This window comes from Nannizzia gypsea, genomic scaffold (genome assembly GCF_000150975.2).
Source record: "Nannizzia gypsea CBS 118893 supercont1.10 genomic scaffold, whole genome shotgun sequence".
In the NCBI taxonomy this organism is placed as follows: Eukaryota; Fungi; Ascomycota; class Eurotiomycetes; order Onygenales; family Arthrodermataceae; genus Nannizzia; species Nannizzia gypsea.
Window position 1 is genome coordinate 279,288 of NW_003345192.1, and position 23,461 is coordinate 302,748.

At 49.9% G+C, this 23,461-nt stretch overlaps 9 protein-coding genes across 9 annotated transcripts; 3 read left to right on the forward strand and 6 right to left on the reverse strand.

The window, feature by feature from the left end:
- Positions 1 to 99: 99 nt before the first annotated feature.
- On the reverse strand, positions 100 to 1,828 carry MGYG_08707 (hypothetical protein; the record flags this gene model as incomplete). The annotated part of the gene is made up of 2 exons (XM_003169111.1): positions 100 to 1,594; positions 1,665 to 1,828. 2 exons carry the CDS (start codon positions 1,826 to 1,828, stop codon positions 100 to 102), a joined length of 1,659 nt encoding a protein of 552 aa, XP_003169159.1.
- Positions 1,829 to 2,362: 534 nt separating this feature from the next.
- On the reverse strand, positions 2,363 to 3,534 carry MGYG_08708 (CMGC/CDK/CDC2 protein kinase; the record flags this gene model as incomplete). Its single annotated transcript, XM_003169112.1, has 4 exons — positions 2,363 to 2,624; positions 2,697 to 2,860; positions 2,930 to 3,438; positions 3,498 to 3,534. The coding sequence occupies 4 exons, from the start codon at positions 3,532 to 3,534 to the stop codon at positions 2,363 to 2,365; spliced, it is 972 nt and encodes a 323-aa protein (XP_003169160.1).
- A 761-nt stretch (positions 3,535 to 4,295) lies between these two features.
- Positions 4,296 to 5,437, forward strand: MGYG_08709 (oxidoreductase; the record flags this gene model as incomplete). The annotated part of the gene is made up of 2 exons (XM_003169113.1): positions 4,296 to 4,590; positions 4,659 to 5,437. The coding sequence occupies 2 exons, from the start codon at positions 4,296 to 4,298 to the stop codon at positions 5,435 to 5,437; spliced, it is 1,074 nt and encodes a 357-aa protein (XP_003169161.1).
- A 2,554-nt stretch (positions 5,438 to 7,991) lies between these two features.
- MGYG_08710 (hypothetical protein) lies at positions 7,992 to 10,011 on the forward strand (the record flags this gene model as incomplete). The annotated part of the gene is made up of 2 exons (XM_003169114.1): positions 7,992 to 8,605; positions 8,682 to 10,011. 2 exons carry the CDS (start codon positions 7,992 to 7,994, stop codon positions 10,009 to 10,011), a joined length of 1,944 nt encoding a protein of 647 aa, XP_003169162.1.
- A 490-nt stretch (positions 10,012 to 10,501) lies between these two features.
- MGYG_08711 (hypothetical protein) lies at positions 10,502 to 11,016 on the reverse strand (the record flags this gene model as incomplete). The annotated part of the gene is made up of 3 exons (XM_003169115.1): positions 10,502 to 10,652; positions 10,692 to 10,834; positions 10,867 to 11,016. 3 exons carry the CDS (start codon positions 11,014 to 11,016, stop codon positions 10,502 to 10,504), a joined length of 444 nt encoding a protein of 147 aa, XP_003169163.1.
- A 614-nt stretch (positions 11,017 to 11,630) lies between these two features.
- Positions 11,631 to 13,007, reverse strand: MGYG_08712 (FAD binding domain-containing protein; the record flags this gene model as incomplete). Its single annotated transcript, XM_003169116.1, has 3 exons — positions 11,631 to 12,210; positions 12,371 to 12,921; positions 12,984 to 13,007. The coding sequence occupies 3 exons, from the start codon at positions 13,005 to 13,007 to the stop codon at positions 11,631 to 11,633; spliced, it is 1,155 nt and encodes a 384-aa protein (XP_003169164.1).
- A 698-nt stretch (positions 13,008 to 13,705) lies between these two features.
- Positions 13,706 to 15,085, reverse strand: MGYG_08713 (hypothetical protein; the record flags this gene model as incomplete). Its single annotated transcript, XM_003169117.1, has 1 exon — positions 13,706 to 15,085. One exon carries the CDS (start codon positions 15,083 to 15,085, stop codon positions 13,706 to 13,708), a length of 1,380 nt encoding a protein of 459 aa, XP_003169165.1.
- A 1,373-nt stretch (positions 15,086 to 16,458) lies between these two features.
- On the reverse strand, positions 16,459 to 18,173 carry MGYG_08714 (fluconazole resistance protein 1; the record flags this gene model as incomplete). The annotated part of the gene is made up of 4 exons (XM_003169118.1): positions 16,459 to 16,710; positions 16,783 to 17,439; positions 17,519 to 17,897; positions 17,989 to 18,173. The coding sequence occupies 4 exons, from the start codon at positions 18,171 to 18,173 to the stop codon at positions 16,459 to 16,461; spliced, it is 1,473 nt and encodes a 490-aa protein (XP_003169166.1).
- Positions 18,174 to 19,459: 1,286 nt separating this feature from the next.
- Positions 19,460 to 22,113, forward strand: MGYG_08715 (fungal specific transcription factor domain-containing protein; the record flags this gene model as incomplete). The annotated part of the gene is made up of 5 exons (XM_003169119.1): positions 19,460 to 19,665; positions 19,743 to 20,416; positions 20,477 to 20,508; positions 20,570 to 21,905; positions 21,971 to 22,113. The coding sequence occupies 5 exons, from the start codon at positions 19,460 to 19,462 to the stop codon at positions 22,111 to 22,113; spliced, it is 2,391 nt and encodes a 796-aa protein (XP_003169167.1).
- Between the last annotated feature and the right edge of the window lie 1,348 nt (positions 22,114 to 23,461).

The following is a 23,461-nucleotide window of genomic DNA, read 5'->3' on the forward strand; positions in this document are numbered from 1 at the left end:
GCAATATAATTTATTATACACTAAAGATTATATATAGCATTTAGATACCCAATCACAAGTTTTCCATTTATTGTATTCGCCGTGAAGTACTTTCCTCTGCTACTTTCGTTTATTCTCTTGTATAAGTTCCATAAACCGATGGCCAGCCCGTACTTCAACCGGATCTTGCGGCTCAGGGATGTAACCCGCAGTGCCACCCTCTGAAGAGTTAGATATATGGCTTGCATCAGAAGCTAAGATTGGAACCAGCTTTACACATCGTTCAGCAGTCCCCTTTTCTCTTTTCCAAAAACAGGCATTATGCATTAGTGAGACCATCTCTTTTCCCTGGCGAGCTAGCACTGTGCTGCCATTTATTGGTCTTATGCTTCGAAGCGATCCCCTGAAACGAATGAATGACCGTGGTTTGCGCTCGGATTGAGGATTCTGAGCTGTCTTCCTAGTCCCATCTGAACATTCATCCAGCTTCAAACGTTCCATCTGAACATTCATATCGTCCTCGCTTTGGCTGTCGTCCAGGCCTGTAGCTGTGTCCTGATTTTCCATCTCCTCCGCCGCATACAGGTCTTCGTCGTGGACGAATATTCGGACATCCGGGAGCACCGTCTCCTCCCGCTTCAGCCACCTGTGCCGCGCCTCATAGGCTTCCAGCCCATAATCTAGCCCTGAAGGCGGCCAGCGTGATAACACTTTTCGTTTACGTACAGGTTTAATCAGCGAAGTGAGCGACGATTCATTGTCGGCCGACTTTACGTTTCCATCCGTACCCGTTGAGCTGGGAGATGGTGACGACGCAAGTAAGTCCGTCATGTATAACGCGTCAGCTTCCGTTCTGGGCTGCCGTTTCAGCACAGGCGTGGGATACTCTGGTCCTGTCAAATACACCGGAAATGTCAAGGGTATATATTTTCCAGAGGTTCGGAGGAAAAGAGTCGGCGACGCAAAAGAATCAAAGTACTTCTCCGGAGTTGGGAAGAGCCTGCGCCTTGCATCTAGCAGAGGAACAAGGTCTACCGGTGTTGGTAGGGGTTCCTTTTTCTTTCGGCCGCGTTTCCGTGATGATTCTTTTTCCAGTCCCGTTCCTGGCTTCTCCGCATCTTGTGCTGCGTTTTCAATATCTGTAATGCAGTAATCATCCAAGCCAACCCAATCACAAACCGGCTCCTCTGCAGCAACGCCCTTGAGTGCTCGAGCTTCAGTCAGCGCCAGCATAACCGCTAAAGAGCCACCAATATGCTTCCCAAAAACAAAGACATTATCTGGCTGAAACTCGTTCCTTGCCCAGTCCAGTCCAGCTAACGTATCGTGTACCGGCGTAGGATACCTGTAAGTCTTTCGGATTCCAGCCGCCTGTATTCTTCCAAGACGGTATTTTACCACCACAGTAGTAGAGAGGGTAGTTATCGCCAGATTCTCTTCTGGTAAAAGTGTGGGCGCACACTGCTTTGTTATGCTGGAACTGTTTGATGTGCCCGCTGTACCCGTAGAGCCATAGCCCGTGGAGGGTTGTGATCGGTCAAATAGCGGGCCCGGAGGGAGGTAGAGGATGAGATTCGAGCCATTGGGCGTGGGTTTCTCCTTGGGAGATAGGACACTGTGTATACGCGTTAGCTAGAATATTCTCAGTATTATGAATGGACAGCAAAGGCGCAGTATAACCATACGTTAAGGTGACATTTCCATTGCTGCCAACGGGAACCTGTACAGCCGTTTCGTAAAGGAACGGCGCAGCTGCACTAGAGAGACAGCGACTGATTCGCCGGCCTAGACAGGTATACTTGTAGCTAAATGAAAGAGCAGTAGAGGCGGAGACGAGTGATGGGCGCATCGCTCCATGGTGTGTTTGAGTCGCAGGTTGTGCAGTTAACCGTTCGATTTCACTTTGCGTGCTGGCTTCACTTTCAGCGTCAAGTCAAGCTTCGCTCGCCAAGACAGCATCCAACTAGTTAAACACCTGAATATCCCGAGGGCTATTTGTTCTATATATTATTCGTATTTACAGCAATGATACTTCATCTGAGATCCAGAGGCTTAAGTACTTTGCAAATAGAAGCATAGTGTTAGGAGCGAGGAGAAATGGAGGACTAGACATGAGTTCGGAGTTCAAATATTCTGAGGGAAGGTCCTAGCTGGTACAGTGACTATGATACTAGGTAACTCCTACAACAGGGACACGAGTAGCTGTGTTCCCAGATAGCGGGAAAGTTGGAAGACGGGATGAAAAATTGAAAGGCAGCAAGACACTTGAGTTTCTTCTAGACGTAAACACGTAGACAAAGGAGGTAGTAGGAAATCGGGCATGAAAGAGAGACTAGCAAGGCAAGCTAAATGAATGGGAGCTGAGAGGTATCACTTCGTAAAATCATTGGTACACTGGAGTTCGGCCACGACTTGAGTAAGCAGAGCTACAAGCCTGGAAGTATGGGTGGATGCACGCCTGCTTGGCCGATATGCGGCGTGCGGGATCGTACTCGAGCATGGCATCTAGCAGCGCGAGACCGTTCTCTTCCAGGCCGGGCACTAATTTGCGGATGTCTTCCCGTTTCCACTTGGGGAACGAGGTTTTGAAGTCAGGAAAGGATGTCACGCCCGGCCAGATTCGCTCATCAGGGGTGCCGCGTAGTCTATATAGGGGGTTAGTAATTGAGTAAATCCGGCAAAATCAACAGGCGAGTGTGTTAAGGGTGATGGCGTACTTAAAGATCTTGAATATCTCGTCAATTTCCGAGTCACCAGGGAAAAGGGGCCGGCGGGTGCACATCTCAGCGAAGATTGCACCGATAGACCACATGTCGACACCTGTCGAATACTGACGACCACCTAGGAGAATTTCAGGGGCACGGTACCAAAGGGTGACAACCTACATCGTGCCCGTCTTAGCATATAGCTCATTGATAGGTTCCTGATGATCGCTCCGCTATAGACTCACCTCATGTGTATATGTTCTCAAAGGCACACCGAAAGCCCTAGCAAGGCCAAAATCTGCAATTTTAAGGTTGCCCTCCCGGTCGATAAGCAAGTTCTGGGGCTTGAGATCACGATGCAGCACGCGATGGGTATGGCAGTACCGGACGCCCTCCACAAGCTGAGCCATGAACTTCTTCACCATGGCTTCTCCCAGACCCAGCCTGCTCATCTCATGAGACCCGTCCGGCAGGGCTTTGCCGCGACCACCTTCGCTCACCGGCAGAGCCTCCATGTATTTCTTTAGGTCCAAGTCGAGAAACTCGAAAACGAGATAGAGCTTGTGTCCATCTGCGTGGACAATATTAAATAGCCGGACAATGTTTGGGTCATGCATCTCCTTAAGCAAGGATATCTCTCTGATTGCTGTGCTAGGAACGCCTTCGTCTTCAGCCTCGAGACGAATCTTCTTCAAGGCGACGATCCGGCCATGGTTGGACAGGTCCCGAGCTTTGTAAACAACACCGTATGTCCCTACACAAAAGTAGATCAGTCAACTGTCGCTCCAGTGCCCGATACAGCAGCAGACATACCCTCTCCAATCTTCTCTATCTTCTGGTAGTTCTCCATCCTGGCTGCACTGTCTGCCCTCCGCCAAACAGACCGACACAAGACGAAGACCGGCTAGAGACCTGTGTCTCTGCTGTCGACAAGATAGTATTCTGCCTATTCGATCGCACACAGCTACAGGCTGGCAGCAACCAGGTCACCGACGCGAGTTTCGTGTGTCTTTCGAAGGGTGTCGAGGGGTTGTGGCGCTACTGGAGCTGGGGTGCGTCGTGCAGGGTCAAGCTATCTCGAGACACGGCGGGGAGTTGGATCTCGCTGCACAACGTCGTTTATTCCATAGTGCAGCCTCGCTGGCCGGTCTGTTCCTGTTGATGGTCTGGTCTCTGCCTCTCGCGCTCTCCCTTCTGCTCTTCCGTGGTCTCTTTTCTTTCCTCTGTAGCGGTTGAGATACGTTTTTTTTCTTCGTTTCTTGTTGATTTTCTACTTTTTTATTTATTTTGGGAAACAAGAAAAAACAAAACACAAACAAACAAAAGGGACGCGAATTATAGCCAATAGAAGAGCATTTTCATATTAATTGTCCAATGATAGTGAACTTCTTCTAAGCCAATAGAAACTTTGAAAATTGATTAGTCATGTCATTTTGGTCAGGAATTAGTAATTGGGATATGACATAATCAAGTCTTGAAGAATAAAAAAAAAAAAAAGAAAAAAACCCGATATCAAAGACACAAAAACCGAAGACGACGAGATAAAAGGAACGAAGAAGAAAGGGAATAAGAGAAGGAAGAAGAGGAACCGATGCAGCGACAGCACCGGGGATGGTAGCCATTAGGAGTATAGATGCCCACGAACACCCTTCAGCTAGGCTACGGCAGCAGTACAAGGCCTTCCGTGCGCTGAAGGTCGCTGATATCGACTCTCACCCCGCGATCATCGACCTGCGACGAGACGGTGACGGCAGTAGTCTACCTGATGGCGTATCATTAGACAGATGGCTGGCTCCGGAGCCACTGGAAACTGTTTTTGACCAGTTTATGGGAGGATGCGTGGTCCAAGGTGTTCCTCAGCCAGCGGCTGAGCCGCTTCCGGTATACACACATCGAGACATACCTGGTCAGTCTGCAGCTATAAACAAGATCTTCCACAGTCGAGGGACAAGGATTAACGTGTACATGGGGTAGGCCTCGAGGTTATCCCTTCGGTGCTTCCGCCAGGGGTACAGGTAGAGCTGTTATCGCGGTTACTGCACCGTGACCTGTCCGACCAGCGGCACCAGACCAACCTCCACCTGCACTATAACGTCACCTACCCAAACGCAGCCTCATGTTTGCCCGGTATCATGCAGGCCAGTGACAGGCCGTCCTTTTTCGAGGATACGTTGAGCCGCTCCATCTCGCCCAAAGATAGCTCCGTGCACACCCCGCTTACCGTTCAATCGATACTGAATCGCAAGCTTCGATGGATGACACTTGGGGGCCAGTACGACTGGACTGAGAAGCGTTATCCCGCCGGCCCTCCTCCACCGTTCCCCTCCGACATATCCTATCTGCTTCGGGGTATCTTTCCAGCCACGCAGCCCGAGGCGGCAATCGTTAACGTCTACTCGCCGGGGGACACGCTACACATCCACAGAGATGTCAGCGAAGAATGTGATACTGGTTTGATAAGCATCAGTTTCGGCTGTGAGGGGCTTTTCATGGTCAGCCATGCTGATAATTCGGACTTGGCCGTCATCAGGCTCCGCTCAGGCGATGCAGTCTACATGGACGGCGCATCCAGAGTGTCTTGGCATGGTGTTCCCAGAATCCTACCGGATACCTGTCCCAGCTGGCTGCAAGACTGGCCTGGAGATGCGAGCAAAGAGGGAGATAGCAAGTTCCAGCAGTGGAAGGGCTGGATGGCTGCCAAACGAGTCAACTTAAACGTGAGACAGATGAAGCCGTCGAACCCAATCGGCTGAATTCGAATCATTAGTTACGTCACAGGACGGACTGGCAGCCGCCCACATGGGGTGTGATTCCTGATGGCTGGGAGGAGCGTGAACCCCGATATCCTTGCTGCATCGGCGTTACAGGCCGCTGTGTAAGGTATCAGACCTCTCTGCTGGATCTTTCCCTGGAAATACTACGATGCCACCACGCTAGCCGTAAAACTGGACGTACCTCAGATGGTATCTGTTCAAACTGCACTCGATACTGGAGAGCAAGACAGTGGGGGTTTCCGTGGGGTATCAAAAGCACTTTGTACAGTTCGTATAAATCTACCATCCAAATCTGGTCAACAGGTACAAGCCCAGCAACCGTTTTAACCCCAGCCCTAGCCGGTGCAACAAAGCAAGACTCACTGCGTGAATCGAGAAATCTGTGCCAATGATAGCCACGATGGAGGCGATATTCACACACAGGGAGAGCCAGTCTGTTCCTCGTACAGCGCTATGTACTCCTCGTGTAACCCGTCACAAGCTCCTGGTCAGGGCATCCGGCGCATCGAAACTCGGGCATATGTGCATATCTGCCCCCTTGAGATCGGACCTCCCATGGCCTTCAATGGCTGGAATCAGACCCACGGAAGGTGAAAAAGAAAAGAAACAATAACTAACAAAGCAGCAAAACCGCGAAGAAAAGGAAGAAAGAAAGCAAGGGAGATGAAAACCCCACGATCGAACTGAACGGGGACGCCGACAACAATGAGCCAGGTCCCCATCTGGTTCGCTCCCCCCTGTCCTCGCTCGTCAGTCACAAAAGTCGGGACGCCCCTTTCCACCACGCTATTAAACATAGTATCCCCGGTCGAATGGCGCTCTAACTGCGCGCAACACGTCTCATTATTATGATGGTTCATTTCTTCTTCTCCTCTCCTCCTCCTTTTCTACAACAGGCGGCAGACACATGGGGAGATACAAAGTACGGAATAGACAGATAAGACTCAGGGAGATGACGGGACATCCCGAGCAGAGCGCCGCCACCATGTATCGCCAGCCAGCAGCGCCAGCGAGCCAGCCGTGACGATGTGAGTTCGAAAGTGAGAGAAGATCGCGACGCGCTCAGGCACGAACTCGGTTGATATGCATCGTTTCCCATGCATGCCCAGCCCCTAAAAAAAGCCTACCCGCAAGCACAGTGTATGACGGTGTTTGAGCGGCGCGGGAGAGAGAGCCCTTCCACTGGTGGAGATGCATCGATGTACACCAAACGGGAGGCCTGTCTGTCCGGATGCATGTACGGATGGACATATATGTATGTACTCGCGGGAAGGGAAGAGAAGGGAAGAGATATGCCCGGCCGTCTGCATGCACTCTTGCCCACAGGCACCCACTGCAGCGCAGCGCATCGCATCGCATCGCCGTTCCTTGACCGGGATCCCCCCGGCATCACACTCCCGGACCCGTCAGTTCTGCTTAGAACGCACTATGGACTTGCTCTATCACATCCAGTTATGGAGTTCATCGTGGCCAAACGGTCGACTCCGACAGCCCTGTTTCTCCCAGGCTCTCCTCCGCCCACCCAGCAGCACTAGAAACTACAGCGTCTGCGCTCTGCTCGCTGCCGCTCTTTGCTTCTTCTCTGCATCGTGTCTGGCAGGCCTTACTTAACGACGGTCTCACCCGCGGGATCCCTTCCATGCGATTCCGATTTGTTGACCTGCTCGGCGAGCGAAGGGGAAGAAGCAAAGAAAGAAGCGCAACAGGTTCTTTTATTTCATGTTGGCCTGGAGTACTGGAGTACTTGCATATATACGCTTATTTGCTTCTTATCAAACGACCGCAGAAGCAAGCATCCATCACTTTTCCCTTCTCTGTATATTTATTTTTTCTTCTTACCTTTGTCACTATTGCTAATCCATATAATTCTTTTGGCACTGTATTTTTTTGGTCCTCTTCATAATTTTTGGGCCTCGATAGTAAGAAATCGGTTCCTCTTGCGCAGCTGGCGTGCTGTCTCTGCCCCAAAGTCATCAGTCGGTCTTTTACCGCCGGCGCTTCGCACCCCTGCCTGGCCATTTGGTAGGCAGCAAACTCGACTCAACAGCGACATCAACGGACAAGTTTCCCTTTCACACACTGGACTTGAATTAGACCAGACCAAGGCGGGTTTTATGTTTTTTTATGCTTTTCCAGCCTTTTTATTCGACTCTGCTAGCTTGCTTGCTTGCTTTTTTCTGGTGGTGATAAATCGGGTTGTTATATACGCATGCGATAGCCTTGCATGCGCCCACGGCAAAACCTGTCGCGCGGCTTGTTGCTGGCAGGTAAGCAATCTCACATCGCCTCTACAGGCAGATGAGGCATCGAGCAAGCCCTGAAGAGTCTGAAGGATATGTAGCTAACAATTGTGCGTTAGGTGCGAGCTCTCTTATTCACCCGAATTGCCGAGAAAGTTGCGCCAGCTTTCACTTTTTTCATCGTCGTCCACCATCGACTGTCGCTTCCCGTCCGCCAATTTTTTTCCCCCTTCCCCCTTCTCTTAGTTAGCTGTCTGTTCGCCTTACCTCGATGAGCCAGACGGTTTAGAACTATGGAAGAGACGTCTCCCGCCCGCGCGGAGGAGGCGAAGGAGCTCAATGCCTCCAAGGACGAGCGAGAAGCCTCTGCGGCACCCAAAGTCCTGGCCGTCAAGAACAAGCAGTGTCCGTACTGCAACCAGACCTTTACTTCGTCCTCCCTCGGCCGCCACCTGGACCAGTACCTCTACAAAAAGAAGCCGGACGGGGTGCACAATGTGGAAGAAATCAGACAGCTTCGCAGTAGTATCACCCGGCGGACGGCGCGCGGTGGGACAAAGCAGAACAGCCCGGAGGTCTCGTCTGCTTCAGGACCTGCGTCTGCGTCTGCGGTCACCATCGGTGCTGCTTCTGCTGCCACAGGCCCAGATCCGCACTCTGTCGCTCCATTGCAGCTCAACTCAAGTGGCCCGGGCAGCAAGGGATATCGCCTCTTAATCAACCAGCCAACATGGCATGCTACTGGCGTCATCAACGACATCCCCAATTCCTCTCCTGTTTCGCAATTGAGGATCCCCTCTACCTCGCTGGAGAGGTCAAATCGACTGACCAGCTCGAACTCGACGGAGACCACACGGGCATTGGAGCTCGCGCTCAGGGAGGTTCTGGATAGTGTCAAAGCAGCCGCGTAAGTTCATTACACTCAATGGCTCTCTCTCTACGTTTTACATCTAGTTGGACTCGTTTCTGAGTGGGGTTCACAGTAGCAACCATACTCCATCGCTCTCTCCATTCGACTTTGATCTCCAGTCGCAAACATTTCCTGCTCTCTGCCTCCAGGCATTACCACCCCCACCGAGCCTCTTCTCCACCCACCCATTCCCATCGCCCACTTCCTTCCCCATAGAACCTCCGAGTGTGAACCAGCGGGAAATTGTACAGCAGGCGTTGCGCGCCCAGGTCCACCAATGGAAGTACGACCAACTTGCTGCGGCTAACACTACATCGTCCTCTACGTCGTCACACCAAAGCCAGCCAAGCCAAGATGCAAGCATGATTGAGAAGGTAGCCTATCAGCACGAGGAGATTATTCCACGACATCTCGAGCTATCCTTGCAGAACTGGATGGAGCTTTCTTCAGCGGCTCAACGGGAGTTGTGGCATCTTGAAATAGTACGGGCTTTTGCGCGAGAAGCCGAGAAACGGAAGAAGATTGAGGCTCAGCTGCACCGCACACAGCAGGAAGCCAACCAATTGCGTGCACAGGTCGAGAAGCTTGCGTCTTGCCAATGGCCAAGAGAGTTCGCTATATTCCCGCCGAACCTACTGCCCATATCCCCTGATATTGCCAGGGAACTTGACAGGCATGAGAGCCGCATACACTCGCCCGAGTCGTCGAAATGGGACTACGATAACCTTGTAGCTAAATGGCAGCGTGTTGTAATGCACGATAGATCTATGGGTCGAAGCGGCGTGGGTGGTCTGGATAATACCAACACCGAAGTATCAACCCTGCCTAGTATTCCACGTCAGCCTTATTCCACACGGGTTGCCTCCCCATTGCAGAGAAGCAACCAGCTCCCACCGCCAGTCCCAACGTCACCAAAACCTCAGCCACCTTATCAACGGCACGCCCATCCGTCTCCAATAAGGCAATCCCCCCGTCACGAAGAGAGGGAGCCCAACGAACCGGCTGAACATTTCCGTGCGCCCAAACGCCCACGGCCGCATGAGGATCAGCCCCAAACTAGGTTTTCCAGCCCAGGCAGCTCGTCGCCCAGATATTCCTGGAACCATCCGCCAGCCCATGAGCCATACTCTACCCCACAAAGCCGATCTAACTCGGTTTTGTCACCGACCCTCCCACGCGGACCCATGTTCCCAGTCGGTTCTGGAACTCCATCTACTCCCCCGGCATCGGCAAACGCTGCGAGACAATCAGGTAGCCAGGCTGGTGAAGTTGTAGCTCCTTCACACCGACTATCAAACGCCTCTGGCCCCACGGATGGTAGCGCCTCCGATAGGATCGAGGCTTCCCCTAAAACACAGACACAGTATACCCCTAAAGAACCAGACTCGCGAGAGATGCATTAGTACGCATTTCCCGCCATTTTACACAGAACCAGCTGATATATTGTAAACGGTAGAGGTTTTGGATCAGAGAAACATGTATTAGAGACGGCCGATTTGTGTCATTTTCTTTCCAATTTTGATATCTAAAAAAGACGTTGATGTATATAATTAATGTGAGAAGAAGTAAAAACCCACATGCTGGACAATTCATGAAATTCCTGTCGTTTGACAGGCTTTGCTTATATTCATTATTAGATCAACCAAATGAAAACACATAAAGCTGATATGCCTTGAATCAACTCCCATATAACAAAACGCCCCACTCTAGACCGATGAAATCTCAATACAAAAGAGCCTCCCTGTGTTCAACGCCTGGAATTGTATTCATGCATGAGAGAGTCGTGATCCCATAAATGCATCAACATGATATATGATATGTTCCTCCACATTCAATATCGTAGCTCTATCGAGCTATGCCTTCATCTTTCTCGTTTGTGAGGAGTAGCCGGTGTTATTGTTCTTCGTCCACTTCTCTTGCCCGTGCGAACCAGCCCAAGCGGCTGTTGATATAGAAGATTACAATCCCAACTGCAGCAAGGAGGATAAATAGCACAATGAGGATAATCGCAATGGTGACGTTTCGTTGAACCATTTTTGCGTCCGTCGAGCAATGAATTCAATGAGGTCGACTAAGCAGCTATTTTTCCTCTCTTTGGTTTCGATTTGCGGTATGGATAACGAGTTGTTTATGAAACCGTGTGTTGGTTGGTATATATGGATACAAGGCGGAGGCGCTCAAAGATGTAGAGATATAAAACAACAGACAAAATGTATTATTATATATCTATTAGACGGTTAGAATACTCAAGGTCATACCATTGGAGCAAAACATGGAGTACTCACCAGGTGTACTATGGCCTCGAAGTACACAATGGGCAGGTTGGAGTTGACGTGTTGAGAGAAGAAAGAAGGAATGAAGAGAAGAGCAGATGTACAACCACAACGGCAATATATGAGAAGCTCCATGAGGCTGCTTCCCCTGCCACCTCCCCAGCCTCCCCGTTTATGCAACCATTCAGACGAAACAAAACGATGCTTTTCCTATCATCGCGGACTTTTGGATGTTTTTTCTTGGTGGCTGGGAATGCATTGATGAATAATCAGCACGTGATTCTATCTTCTGCGCTCTTTAGGTTTAGCGTGTTCCAGCCATTCTTATTTCATTGAAGCTTAAAATTTAAACTTTTAAACCTCACGCCCAGACCCTTTTTCCCCCTTGAAGGTACGGAGTAAACACGGCGATTTTTGCTGGCATTTGGGACGAGGCCAACGTGTTATCATGATTTTATTTGGCTAGAGATCGGACCATGAGATACAGGCCAAGTCCCCTACTCCGCCAGGCCCGTCAAAAGTCTTTATGTAACTGAATGTGACGCATCAACTTTAGGATACCGCAGACCTTGGCAGGTACAGAATATCCTCGAAATATCCCCTCATGCTCGACTTGTATCCGCTTTTGTTCAAGTACATCTGGCTACTCCGGAGTACATAGTGGAAACACGCTCACATGGCCATAAGCGGATTGTTACTCCGTACAGTAGTGAACTGGTAGGCAACTTATTCGGAGACACGGTCATCACCTACGCAATACCCAGCACCTGCTCAACTGCCAGCCACGCGTAACTCGCCATAGCGGTGAAAAGGGAAAATACCCACCCGAGTCCAGTCCACCCAACCATCCTATTCAACAAAATGAAACGCTTCGCGTATAGAATTGCCTCCCGATCGCGTTGTTTCATGGTCATCTCCCCCCGCCAGACTTTATCCATTTGCACGGCATGGCGAGCAGCCTGTTCCGATGCCATTCCCAGATGTGACCTGAAGCCTGTGAATGCATCGCCTACGAGAACGACCCGTCCATCGTAGAAACTGGGCGCAAAGCATTGTGCTTCTCCCACCTTCGTTACAAACGGCCTAGGCGTCTTGCTGACCACTTCAGCAAGCGGGGCCGTCATTTGCGGAAGGTATCGTGCTACCTGAGACGCCCAAACTCCAGGGTTGACGAGCCCTTGGGGGACCGTGTTGGGGTGTACCTTGCCATTGATATCGGTGAAGATGGTATCCATCTCGGGCGACCCGTCGGGGAGAACATAGTACCACACCCAATTGATGAGTCTCTTGCCAGGTTCGACATGCCCGGTCTCCGTTGGGATGAAATAACTAAACCAAATCAGCAAGCATCCAGGAGCGTTTGAAAGGTATAACTCGCCTTATAAAGTAAGTGCCATTCATGACTGTGAAGTTGAGTCGATTGGAAAAGTATTCAACCGTCTGCTCCGACAGCAATCTCTCTGGAACTGTGCCACGCCAACCAATATACCCTGCATACTCCTTGCGCGTCGGCACCTGCAGTATTTTCCTTATCGTGGAGTGCACGCCGTCTGCTGCAATGATGGTGTCTGCACTAACAGTTCCCTCCTCACCGGTTGTCACGTCCACATACTGGAGGTGCACCTTACCTGCATCCCGGTCATACTTTAGTCCAGTAGCGCGCTTTCCAGGCCAATACTCAACCTTGCCATCCCCCTTTCGTGGCTGTGGAGGGTTTGGGACTGTCTCGGATTTCAAACCGTCGAAGTTCGCTCGCAGGATTAGGTACAGACACCCCCAGTTGCTCATACTGTGTGCCCAATGGGTATTCACCACCCTGAGCCATTTGTGCCATGCAGCACTTAAATACTTTGCTGGAATTGCAGCTGGTCGCCCTGTGGCGTCATATTTATCCAACAAGTGTACCACAGTTCGTCCAATCGATACCCCGGATTCATGGCTGTGGCGGTCCTTGGAAGGGTCTTGCTCGAGCACGATGACATTGCTACCGCTGCGTTTGAGCTGCAGTCCCTGTAGCAGTCCTGCAACAGAACCCCCAACCTGTGTAAATTATTACCCATTAGCAGGTCACAATACATAGCTTTGAAAAAGATCATACATACAATTACCACAGATTGAGGTGGCATTTTTGTATATATCACGTTAAGTAAATTCAACGGTGACGACTAGAGACGACTAATTATTCCATACACAATCTTCACTTGTTTCTTAACTGTTTTCTTCCCTCATTTTCTTGTTGGTTCTTGGTCGCCTATTTACATCTAGAAGCATCGGCAGAAGATTTCCCATTTGAGCTGTTACGAATCCGAATCCGGAGTCGGAGAACAACCAAATTAATTGAAATATCCAATAGAAATTCCGACTTACCGGTCTTCCCCCCGAAATCGTACGACCTGTCGCAGCACACCATGCAATATGTATCATCTGAGATGCTGTGGTTTCTTACTGAATGTTCGACATGTTAGGCCGAGGAGCCTACTCTGAAATGCCCATTTGACAATGGATGAATGGAGCAACGCCCCTAGCTTAGTTCTTTGATGTATACGCCGTTACCCAGGCTGATTCTACATACTAGTTGCTAATATGTATGGGCTTGAGAGCTTGAGCTCCTTTGGTTACCACTGGCTTCGGTTTCTTCTACAGTTGATCAAACGATAAATCCTGCATAAGCATATATTCCACCCACTGTGTATGTATGTATATGTATATGTATACGGTCGTATACAATCATGAAGAAGCTATCATTAATCAAATGTGAGTGCCCATCGAAAGAGCACCATCTATCATCGTCTCACAAGCGGTTCACTGACCCAGGTTTCGCTACTTATAGCTCCAATAACCCTTTTAAAACGTCGTACACTTCGTCTACTTTCTCTCGCAGCTCCCTCGCCTGTTCTCCGACTACCTTGTGCAGGCGGCTATTCGTCAGCTCAACAAGCAAGCCATCTTCAAGCACCATCATCTCGTCACCTTGCTCCGGTGATGTAGATATTCCTCGGCCTGTATGGGTATCTGCGCGCACATCGGGGATCACTCTCACGTCTGGTGGCAGACCCAATACCCCTTCAGCACCGCCCAGAGACGCTAGCAACATTGATACTGCTTTCTTCACCCGAGTAGCGGACTCCCTTCCAGCACATGCACAAATCGGTTGAATCTGACCTAGACGAAGACCGCGGTAGGCATGCATATCTGTCAAGGATGGGCTTGAATGCCCCATTCCGTCATGCTGGAAATTTGCTTCTGGAAGCTGGCAGAGCCGCTCGTGGAGGTATCCAAATACGGATATAAATATGCGAGTTAAGGTCATATAGCAGGATAAGGTGAGCAGTTTTGTAGGCATATCAAGATGCGAAGTGGTTCCTATCAAATTAACCGAGTCTTGGTCATGTTCGGATAGCACTGTGAAAAAGCGCTGGGAAAGGAAGAGCGCGTCGCCAATGGGATAGTTGTCTAGATCACCACCCGGTAACTTCGACAGCTGGCCCTCATAATGTGACATCTTCGCTAGCAATGTTGTTAGGTCGACTAGAGGGCCTGGCTTCTCGGCCATCAGCATATCCATTTCCATCTCCAGGCCGGCAGGTGTAGGGTACGGCAAGGGGGGCATGAAATCCTGAACGTCTAGATACGCATTGGCGTCAAAGTTATAGTCTGATATCATTTCCGGCGAGCCGGTGAACTCATCTGCGTCAAAGATGAAATCAGCAGGCTGCATTATTGAATTGTTGCTGCCGACGTGATCCCAGAGCTCTACCGGCGTATCCAGGGGCTCCTTTGCTGTGGTGGCCGGCGGCAATATAACGCCCCCACACCCATGGTCCATTCCGTTCGGCTGCCCCTTGCTGCGAGACGGCTTTGAGAGCGTACGATGCGCCTGATTTGTCTTTTTCTGTTTCCCGACGGCTGCGCATTCTGAAGGCGGCGGCGTGGATAGCGCAAAGGCACTCATCCCTGGCAGCCCAGGCGACTTTTCTTTCTCTCTGCGTGTGGCTCCCTGGCGTGAATCTACGGCCCCAGTCTTCACGGACCGTCCCGTCCGCAGGCGCTGGCTAAATATGCATGACTTTGGCGACTTCGCTCTCAAGCATCGCTGGCACGGCGCTGTGGCGTCTGAAGTCGATGATGGTACGCACCGCAGCTTCTGGGCCCGACACCGATCGCAAGATGCACGCAGTGGCGGCGTGATGTTAGTGCTGCTCATGGTGGAACAGGGGCTTCCCAGAGGTTGATCAACGCTGCGGCTCGGTATAGAAATGCTTAACTAGCCCGATGACAAGAAGATATTTAACTAGTTCGTTGAATACGGAGAATCGTTCTTTCTTTTTCTTTCTCGCGACGCAATGGCTTTGAGGCTCCGTTATTCAACGACCGGTCGACAACAGGTTGTGATGCTCTTGTATACAGAGCTCTGGCTGTGGAAGGTGTGTAACTAGTTAAGTAGTTATGGCTTGTGAAAAGTTGGAACTTGTTCTCGGGGGATGCCGTGCACAATTCCAACCACCTGAGCAGCGGGAGAAGCCAGATTGATATAACCAGCCAAAGCTGCATCGCATCCCGCAGCCTAGAAAGAGCTGGAGTCTTTCTCCTTAGACTGGAAGGAAAGCAAAAAAGCTTACAGTGAACTACTAAGTAAGCTCTAGGCCTATTAATAGGGGCAGGGAAGAAGAACAGAGCATGGCCAATCGAGTATGATTCCATGCACACAAGCACTTGCAACCCTCATACCTTAGCCTTCAGCTAGATGCACAGGAAGCGAGACTGATGTTTTACTAGGCTACAGTGGACAAGGCTTGGGATCTTGGTGGTTGTTACATTGCAGGGCTTCCTCGTGTCTGGGCCCAAGCATGTCATGGTTCTGCGTAGAGATCTCTATATGCGGAAATGGTCTCGCTCCTGAAGGATCTGCTAGCCTATGACCGTCCGGCACCACACGCTCTCCTGGAGCGATCCCTAGCAGGACCGGAGCGAGCGGCTCCAGGTGATGGCCCTTCTCCACTCCTATACCTGAGATGCATGGCGCTGCGTGGCATTCCGGCCCCTAGCTGGCGGAGCAAGTCATGGCGTATATGCTGGCCGCCCTGTATAACTATGTCCGGTGGAGTTAACACCACACTCCGTATATCCGCCTCGTGAAATTATGCAGGGAGATGTCGAGAAAGGTCTGGGCAGCTAAATAATCAATTACGTAGTTAATTATTAATTAATGGTATGAAAACTTCCCGTGAGTTCCTCTAGGAGTGTGCGTACTCCAGGCACATGGCTATTCGGGTATCACAGCGTGGTAGGAGCCGAGTGATAGCCATTGTACAGGCTAATGCGGTATCTCCTCAATCTAAAATTGGATACGCCTATCTAACTGTGCCGCTGCACTCTCTTGCGCATGCTAACCAACTAACGAACTGCTAGAGAAGCTGCAGAAAAAGCAGGTGCAATGATGTAGTTGTGTGTAACTTGTTTCACTATTGGTAGTTAACGAAAAACCCACTGAAATTAACCTATAATAACGCCATTCTAGTTGCCTACGCCCGCGAGTGACAGTCTCCAGTAACTAACTAAAGTTTTAGGCACTATTGCTTACAGTTTAACAACGTTCCTAGAACGGAGCCATTCGCCATATTTGTAGAAAAAGATCGGAGCCGGGACGAAAGCAAGGGCAAGGAAGCCAAGTAGCGTGTTACCCCAGCCGTAGTGCAAAGTGTTATACATCTTAGGCCCGGCAAGTGGCAAGAACGTACTTGACAAATAACGCATAAGGTTGTTCGCTCCTAGAGCTGAAGCGGCAGCCTCAGAGCCAAATAAGTCGACGAGATATAGTTGGGCAGGCATCTAGTAGACTTTTGTTAGAGCTGATAAAACCGCTGGAAGGACTGGGTTATTAGTTATATAGGCCAAACTCACGAGGACGAAGAAGGCTCCAAATCCCATCACCATAGTGCCGATGATGGGGACAATCCAGTGAACTCTATACTGTACTGTCCAGCCGTAGATGAACAGGCCGAATCCAACCAAAGGGCTAAAGAAAATCATAAGTACTAGGCGGTACTCAGGCCGGGGCTGGGTAGCCCCGTCTGCTCTCAGGCATGCAGCTTGCACGCGCTCGTTGAGAGCGCCAAAGAGAAGCATGCATATAACTAGGGCGACTCCAAGCCCAAGGTATACTAGGCCGGAGGTAGAAGTTGTGAAGCCATACTCGCCTTCGAATACGTCTGTGAAGGTGGTAAAGAGCAGGTACATGAGACCAAAGACAAGAGCCACATAGAGGGAGATAATCAGTAAAATTGGCGAGCGAATCAAAAGTCTAGTGGGCCGAATAAGAGCAGCTGCAAGGAGCTGGCGTGGTGTCTGGGAACGGGCAAGCTTTGATCGAAGGTGTGGGTTGCCTGTAGAATCACGAAGACGGGCGGCCTTGCGTTCGAGAATGATCCCGGGATGTGTCTCACGTAGAATGACGAATCCAGTAATCGTGGCGGCAGCACCGATGATCGCCAGGATCCAAAATATCCAGCGCCAGCCTTTGCCAGCGGCAATAAAGCCACCGATAACAGGCCCCAGAACCTAGACAAGTCGCACGGGACCAGTAGTTAGTATTTGCTTTTTTTGGTGGCTTGGGAGGATGGGCGGAACGGCGGCTTACTGGTCCAGTGAGGGGCCCAAGACTGAACAACGCCATGGCAATTGCTCTGCGCTGGATGGGAGTGACATCCGCTATGCTGCCCCCACCGAGGGCCATGGGGGTGCCTCCCGCACAGCCAGATAGGAAACGAAAAGCGAGAAACTGGCCAATATTCTTGCTCAGGGCATTGCCAATGACAAACCCGACAAAAACGACGTTGGATATATGGTAGACGGGCAAGCGGCCGTACACCTCACTCAAGGGGGATATAAACATTGGTCCGACTGAGAGGCCAAGAAGGTAGAGCGTCACTGCAAACGTGCTCACCACGAATGACCGGATATTAAACTCAGAAACAAGCAGATTGATGCTTGGAGCACACATGGTTGGCGCAATATTCCTGTTCAGGCAGGCGCATACCGTGTCAGCATTGGTTAGGAAATATACGAGGGCCCCTCGCACTGCCACGGATGCCGGGGCAGAGTACATACATAACTAAGCAGATGATTGCGATCACGACAACGTGCGCCCACCGCTTACGGCTTGGCCAGTTATGAGGATTCTCAGGGTCCTCCGGTCCATCCCAATCAACGATTTCAGGGTCTGCGACCTTGGTCTCTTGAACCGGGCCCGCCTCGATCGGAACTGTGTCCGTACTGGAATCGGCCGTTGACATGGCGTCCAGTGCGGCTGAGACAGTGATATCTTGATTTCTCTAGCTTGGGGAGAAAAAAGCCGCAGTATCTAGAAAGGAAGGAGATTGGAGGTTGGAAGTAGATGATAGGCGAGCAATGGCTGTGATGCAAGAGAGAGAGCATCCATCGTAAGCAAATACAGAGCGAGGGTGCTTAAGTAGACGTTTAAGAGCGCTTTCTAGCCGTACAGAGCGCGCAAGGACGACGGAGATATGGCTGCATGGCGCCTAAATCCGTGCTCCCTCCCAACGTTGCCCTGTTGAGCCTCAAAACACATGGGAAAAGCCGCGCCAAAGAGTGGAGCCACGGACGGTCGGAGGGTCAAGATAGGAGCATCGGATGGTCGGATGGTCGGATGATCCGCTTGTCGTTTAACTAAGTTAAGCTTTTTAACGCACGCCAAGGCTAGGCAAGACAAGCTTTATTTCTCGTTCCCAAAAAGGTTCAAGTTCAGCTCGTGTTCGCCAGCTTTTGCATTTCGTTTTTGTCTTTTCCCTCGCCGGGCTGCCCGGATGGCTTCGAGACGGCATTATGTATATGTATAAGTGTATACATACTTAGACAGCAGGGATCGCTGCATCGAACGGTTTATAGACACTGCCGGGATGCGCTAACTGGTTATGTAACTACTTAACACGAGTTGCCCATGAAGAGACGGATGTCAAAAAAAGAAACCAGGCGGGGTTGAAATCTGTGTGCCTTTTGACTTAAAGATAGCAGAGTGGTATCAGGAGAGACGTAGGTACCCTATCTGACGAATTTCCGGGAGAAGCCGACACGACAAATGCTTCGACTGGTTAACTCACTTATTATCCAGCCTCCCTAGTTATAGCCTCGTTGGTGTGTGAAAATAGTCACCTGACACCATTATATCGCTACGTTATCACGTGGATCTCCAATGTCGGAAAAGCTTCAAATGCCAACGTCAAAGAAAGCAACACCAAGTACACTTTTTGAGTATCACAGAAACAATATAACAATGAAGAATAATTATCTCTGGCGCGTTTGGATGTTTGATTGGGCTTATATCCTAGCATCAACCTGCAGGATATTAACCTTTTCCAGAATGACACTGATGTAACGGTCATCACAGCCGCACCAGGAATAAATAAGGTGAGCAGCCTTGCACCTTTTCAGTGTTTTGAGAACCCCCCTTTACACCAGGAGCGGTACATTGTCTAGGGCGCTATTATTATCCCTCAGACGGCGCCATTTATTCAACCGAGAGACCTGTTTTATTCTATATCGACTAACTCGTGAGTTTATGATGGCGCCTGTTACCGAAGTTGGCTCTCCCATCACACCTGGCTCTATCATGCCTGAATCACCAGTTAATGGTGGGCCTACCATGACCACATCGCCCAATGCTGAGTATCAGGATATTGATCCCGATAATACCTCGAGGCCTCGTCCAAAGCCCAGTCGGCGCAGGGACAAACCCCAGCTTTCTTGTAACCTCTGCCGTCGCCGCAAGTAAGTGTGATTAACACCTGATCTGGCTTCTTTGATGTGTATGGATTTAGATATTAATGCTAGCTACCGATTTGTAGATCGCGATGTGACCGCCAGCAGCCATGCTCAACGTGTTTGGCTCGAGGGCAAACCTGTGTCTACGTAGAAAATCATCCTACGCTAACAAAGCCGTCGGTACCACTAGGAACAACAGCTCCGTCAGCTCCACACGCAGTTCACGACCGCCTGGTTCAATTAGAACGTCTTGTTATGTCATTAATGTCTGACCCTGCTCAAAGAGCCAACTATGGCGTTACTAATACCTCAGCTGCTGAAGTAACGCCACGCGCGGGGTCAGAAAATGGACATGGGCCTGTACCTGGCTCTGGGGCTGGGGCTGGGACTGGGAATAATACCAATACCCAAGGTGATGCTCCAGTAGACGGACGTTCTGAATGTGGAAGCATGCGAGTAACTGCATCGGAACTTCGCTATGTCGGAGGGGACCATTGGGCAGCCATCCTGGAAAATATCGCTGATTTAAAGGACCATTTTGATCGGGAAGAACAGCTCAGACTTGCTAATAGCCCTGAAGAACTGGATGGTAATAACAGTGACCCAGCAAGTAAGCCTAGGTTTCCTCACGCACTCCTTTTGTATGGATGCCGCCGTCCAGCTTCGCGATCTGAAATTCTTGCTGCTCTACCCCCAAAGAGTGCTGTGGACCGTTATATTTCTCGCTACTTCAACTGCTTGGATCTCGTGGCATCTTGTAAGCGCACATGAAGTAACCGGCATTAAATTAAAGTACTAACTGAAATTGATAACATAGCTGTCGTCCACGGCCCCAGCTTTCTGAACCAGGTAGATTCCATCCTCCTTATTGCATCTGCACTCTCTTTTTCAAGCTAATCCATGCGCATAGTATGAAGCTTTTTGGAACAATCCATCTGGTGCCCCGATTGTCTGGGTTGGACTGTTATTTGGCATGATTTGTCTTGCGCTACTCGCCTCGGACCTGCCATATGCTTCCTATAGCAACAATGACACAGAGCAGCAAGCCCTCCAGGCTGACTTATATCGTGAAAAAATCGTCCAATGCCTCATAATGGGAGAATACACAAACTCCGGGCCGTACGTTCTGGAGACAATGATCCAGTACGTGTATGTGGAGTATATTGTCCGTACGGACGCCGGCAAGGATAATTGGTTCCTACTTGCCATCCAAGTCAATCTGGCAATGCGAATGGGCTACCATCGTGATCCCAGTCATTTTCCTGGCATATCTCCGCTACAGGGTGAGATGCGACGCAGAGTGTGGGCAACAGTTCTCATGAGTGACATTCTTGTTTCAAGCCAAATGGGTATGGCGCGAATGATTGCAGATTGGAAGTGTGATACAGCTGAGCCGCGAAATTTGAACGATAATGACATAGATGAGAATACCACTGAACTTCCACCAGCGAGACCGGAGACCGAACACACAACAGCATTAGGCATTATTGCCCGACGAAGAATGTTAATGGCCTTAGGCACAATATCGGACGTTACTGATGCAGTTAAACCGTCTAGATATCCAGAGATTATGCGAGCTGACGGAATTTTACATGATGCTGCGGCCAGCATCCCTCCGCCACTGAAGATGAAGCCTATGGCATCTAGCGTTACTGACTCTGCCCAGGTGATTATGGCACGTTTGTTTATCGGTCACATGTTTTACAAAGGGCAAATAATGCTTCACCGCAGATTTCTATATATGGAATCACCGCCCGGAGAGGAGGATAAGTTTGCTTATTCACGAAACGCCTGTATAGATGCCTCACTGGGAACACTAAATATACAGCATGTTCTCGACGAGGAGACCTGCCAGGGAGGCCAGCTCTATTCTATGCGGTGGCGCGTGTCTTCCATGATGAATCATCAGTTTTTAATAGGGACTATGATACTATGTTCGTTACTGCATCGCGGGAAATATTTGGATAGAGAGGAGGATATCACTGCTGCACTACGTACGACGAGAGCCATTTGGATGAGACGTAGTTCTCAGTCCCAGGAAGCTAAAAAGGCCGCTGAGACCGTGAGTATAGTTTTGGCAAGAGTGGGGGAACGTCGAGCTCACGGAGAGGAAACAAATGGATTTTCTCAGGGAATGGGGTCTTCGGCTAATCCAGCCGCTTCGACTATGGCTAGTAGCGAAGTGGGAATGGCTCTCGACGAACGGGAGATGTTACCGGATAGTATGGGTATGGGCTTCTATGAACGTAAGTTGTGTATATGAAGGTTATATGGCTTTCCCCTATGGTTAACTAACAAAATATATTACTAGCGGACAAATTCGTGATGCCAGGGCTTCTCGGAAGCTTCACGCCTCCTGACCAGCAAAGTTTTTCCTTTGATGTAAATTCATTGGAAAGGGGGGCGACTCTAGACGATTGGATGGTAATGAACTGGCCCGGAATGACAAGCTAGTAGTAGTGGTCTCCGACCCCGAGCATGTACTCGATCTCTTGAACCGATATTTGTCTAGACTTAGCCTACAATATGCGGCGAGTATGGAATTGGCCTAGGGAGCTAGGTGTGTCAAGGGTTAAAGGGGGAAAAGATAGGTGTTGGTCAAAGCTATGGTTAACCACTGCCTAACATTCGCCATCACTCTCATCAGCCTTTGGTCACCGGAATATACCCTTAACCCGTCTCTGTACAGACACCAACTATAATGCTGCACACGGCTGTGTTAAGGATCTATGGACTAGCCAAACGAAGGGGGCGTTAACTTCGTAAGATAACGGCTCATATCTCAGCTGCAGCTTAACTAGAGCAACACTGTGCTAGGCTCCTCCTAAGAGTCAACTTTTATTCGGCAGAAAGTCGTAAGAAATTCCTCAACATCGAGCACCTCTTCAATATCCCATTCGGTGGCCGGTTATTACTTCTTAAACCCCTGCAGTATGCTGCAGCATTCTTGGTCCCCACTAGAAACGTGGAACTTATATAGCGCAACTCCGGGCTGCATGGATTCGTCATATTGTCTGTGCTAGTACTCATGCATGAGCCTGGCCCCTTACTTTAACCCATGTTCATGCCCGGGCGGTTATTCCGAGTTTCTCGACGCAATTCAGTTCAAATTGGATTACCTTTTTTTTCCATGCATGGGCTCGTGTAGCGAACTTTAAGGCGAAGATACCGACTCTTTAGGTTACTGGCTTGACCTCCGAATGTTCCATCATTCCTTCTCCGACTCCCCTTTCGGTCATATAGTATCCGGTGTCTATTGAAATGTTTTGTACTCAGCTTATTATACGTGATACACTTCTCCGAATACCAACCCTGCAAGCATTCCGGCCAATCTACCATCACTTGTGCCTATTCGGTACGTACAATGTCGTCGCCTCTCCTGAACCCGATATGCTACTTCCGAACCATAGCAGCAAGACTTCAGCTTCCGGGACCTTTCAAAGGCAAAAGCCTTTCTGCATATAATTATTTATATACCATGAAAATATCCAAAAGGCAGCTTGAATGGCATTTTGATTCACATCCTCAAGTCCAATAGCTTCAAAGGCAAACACTTTACTCTCAGTGCCTTATTAGAACAACTCTGGCAGGATTCATCTCCTCGCACTGTTCTGGCCCGCCTTATCCTCTCCCATCTGAACCTGAATTCATCATTCAACTATTCAACTCGGCTTACTGTGGCACTGAAGAAACGTTTTTGACCCGTCTTATTCAAGAGTCCCCACCTAGAAGCCAAATTTAATACCAACAAACCGACATTCGGGGAACCTAGATCTTATCAGAGCCTACTCTGTTCTGCTCG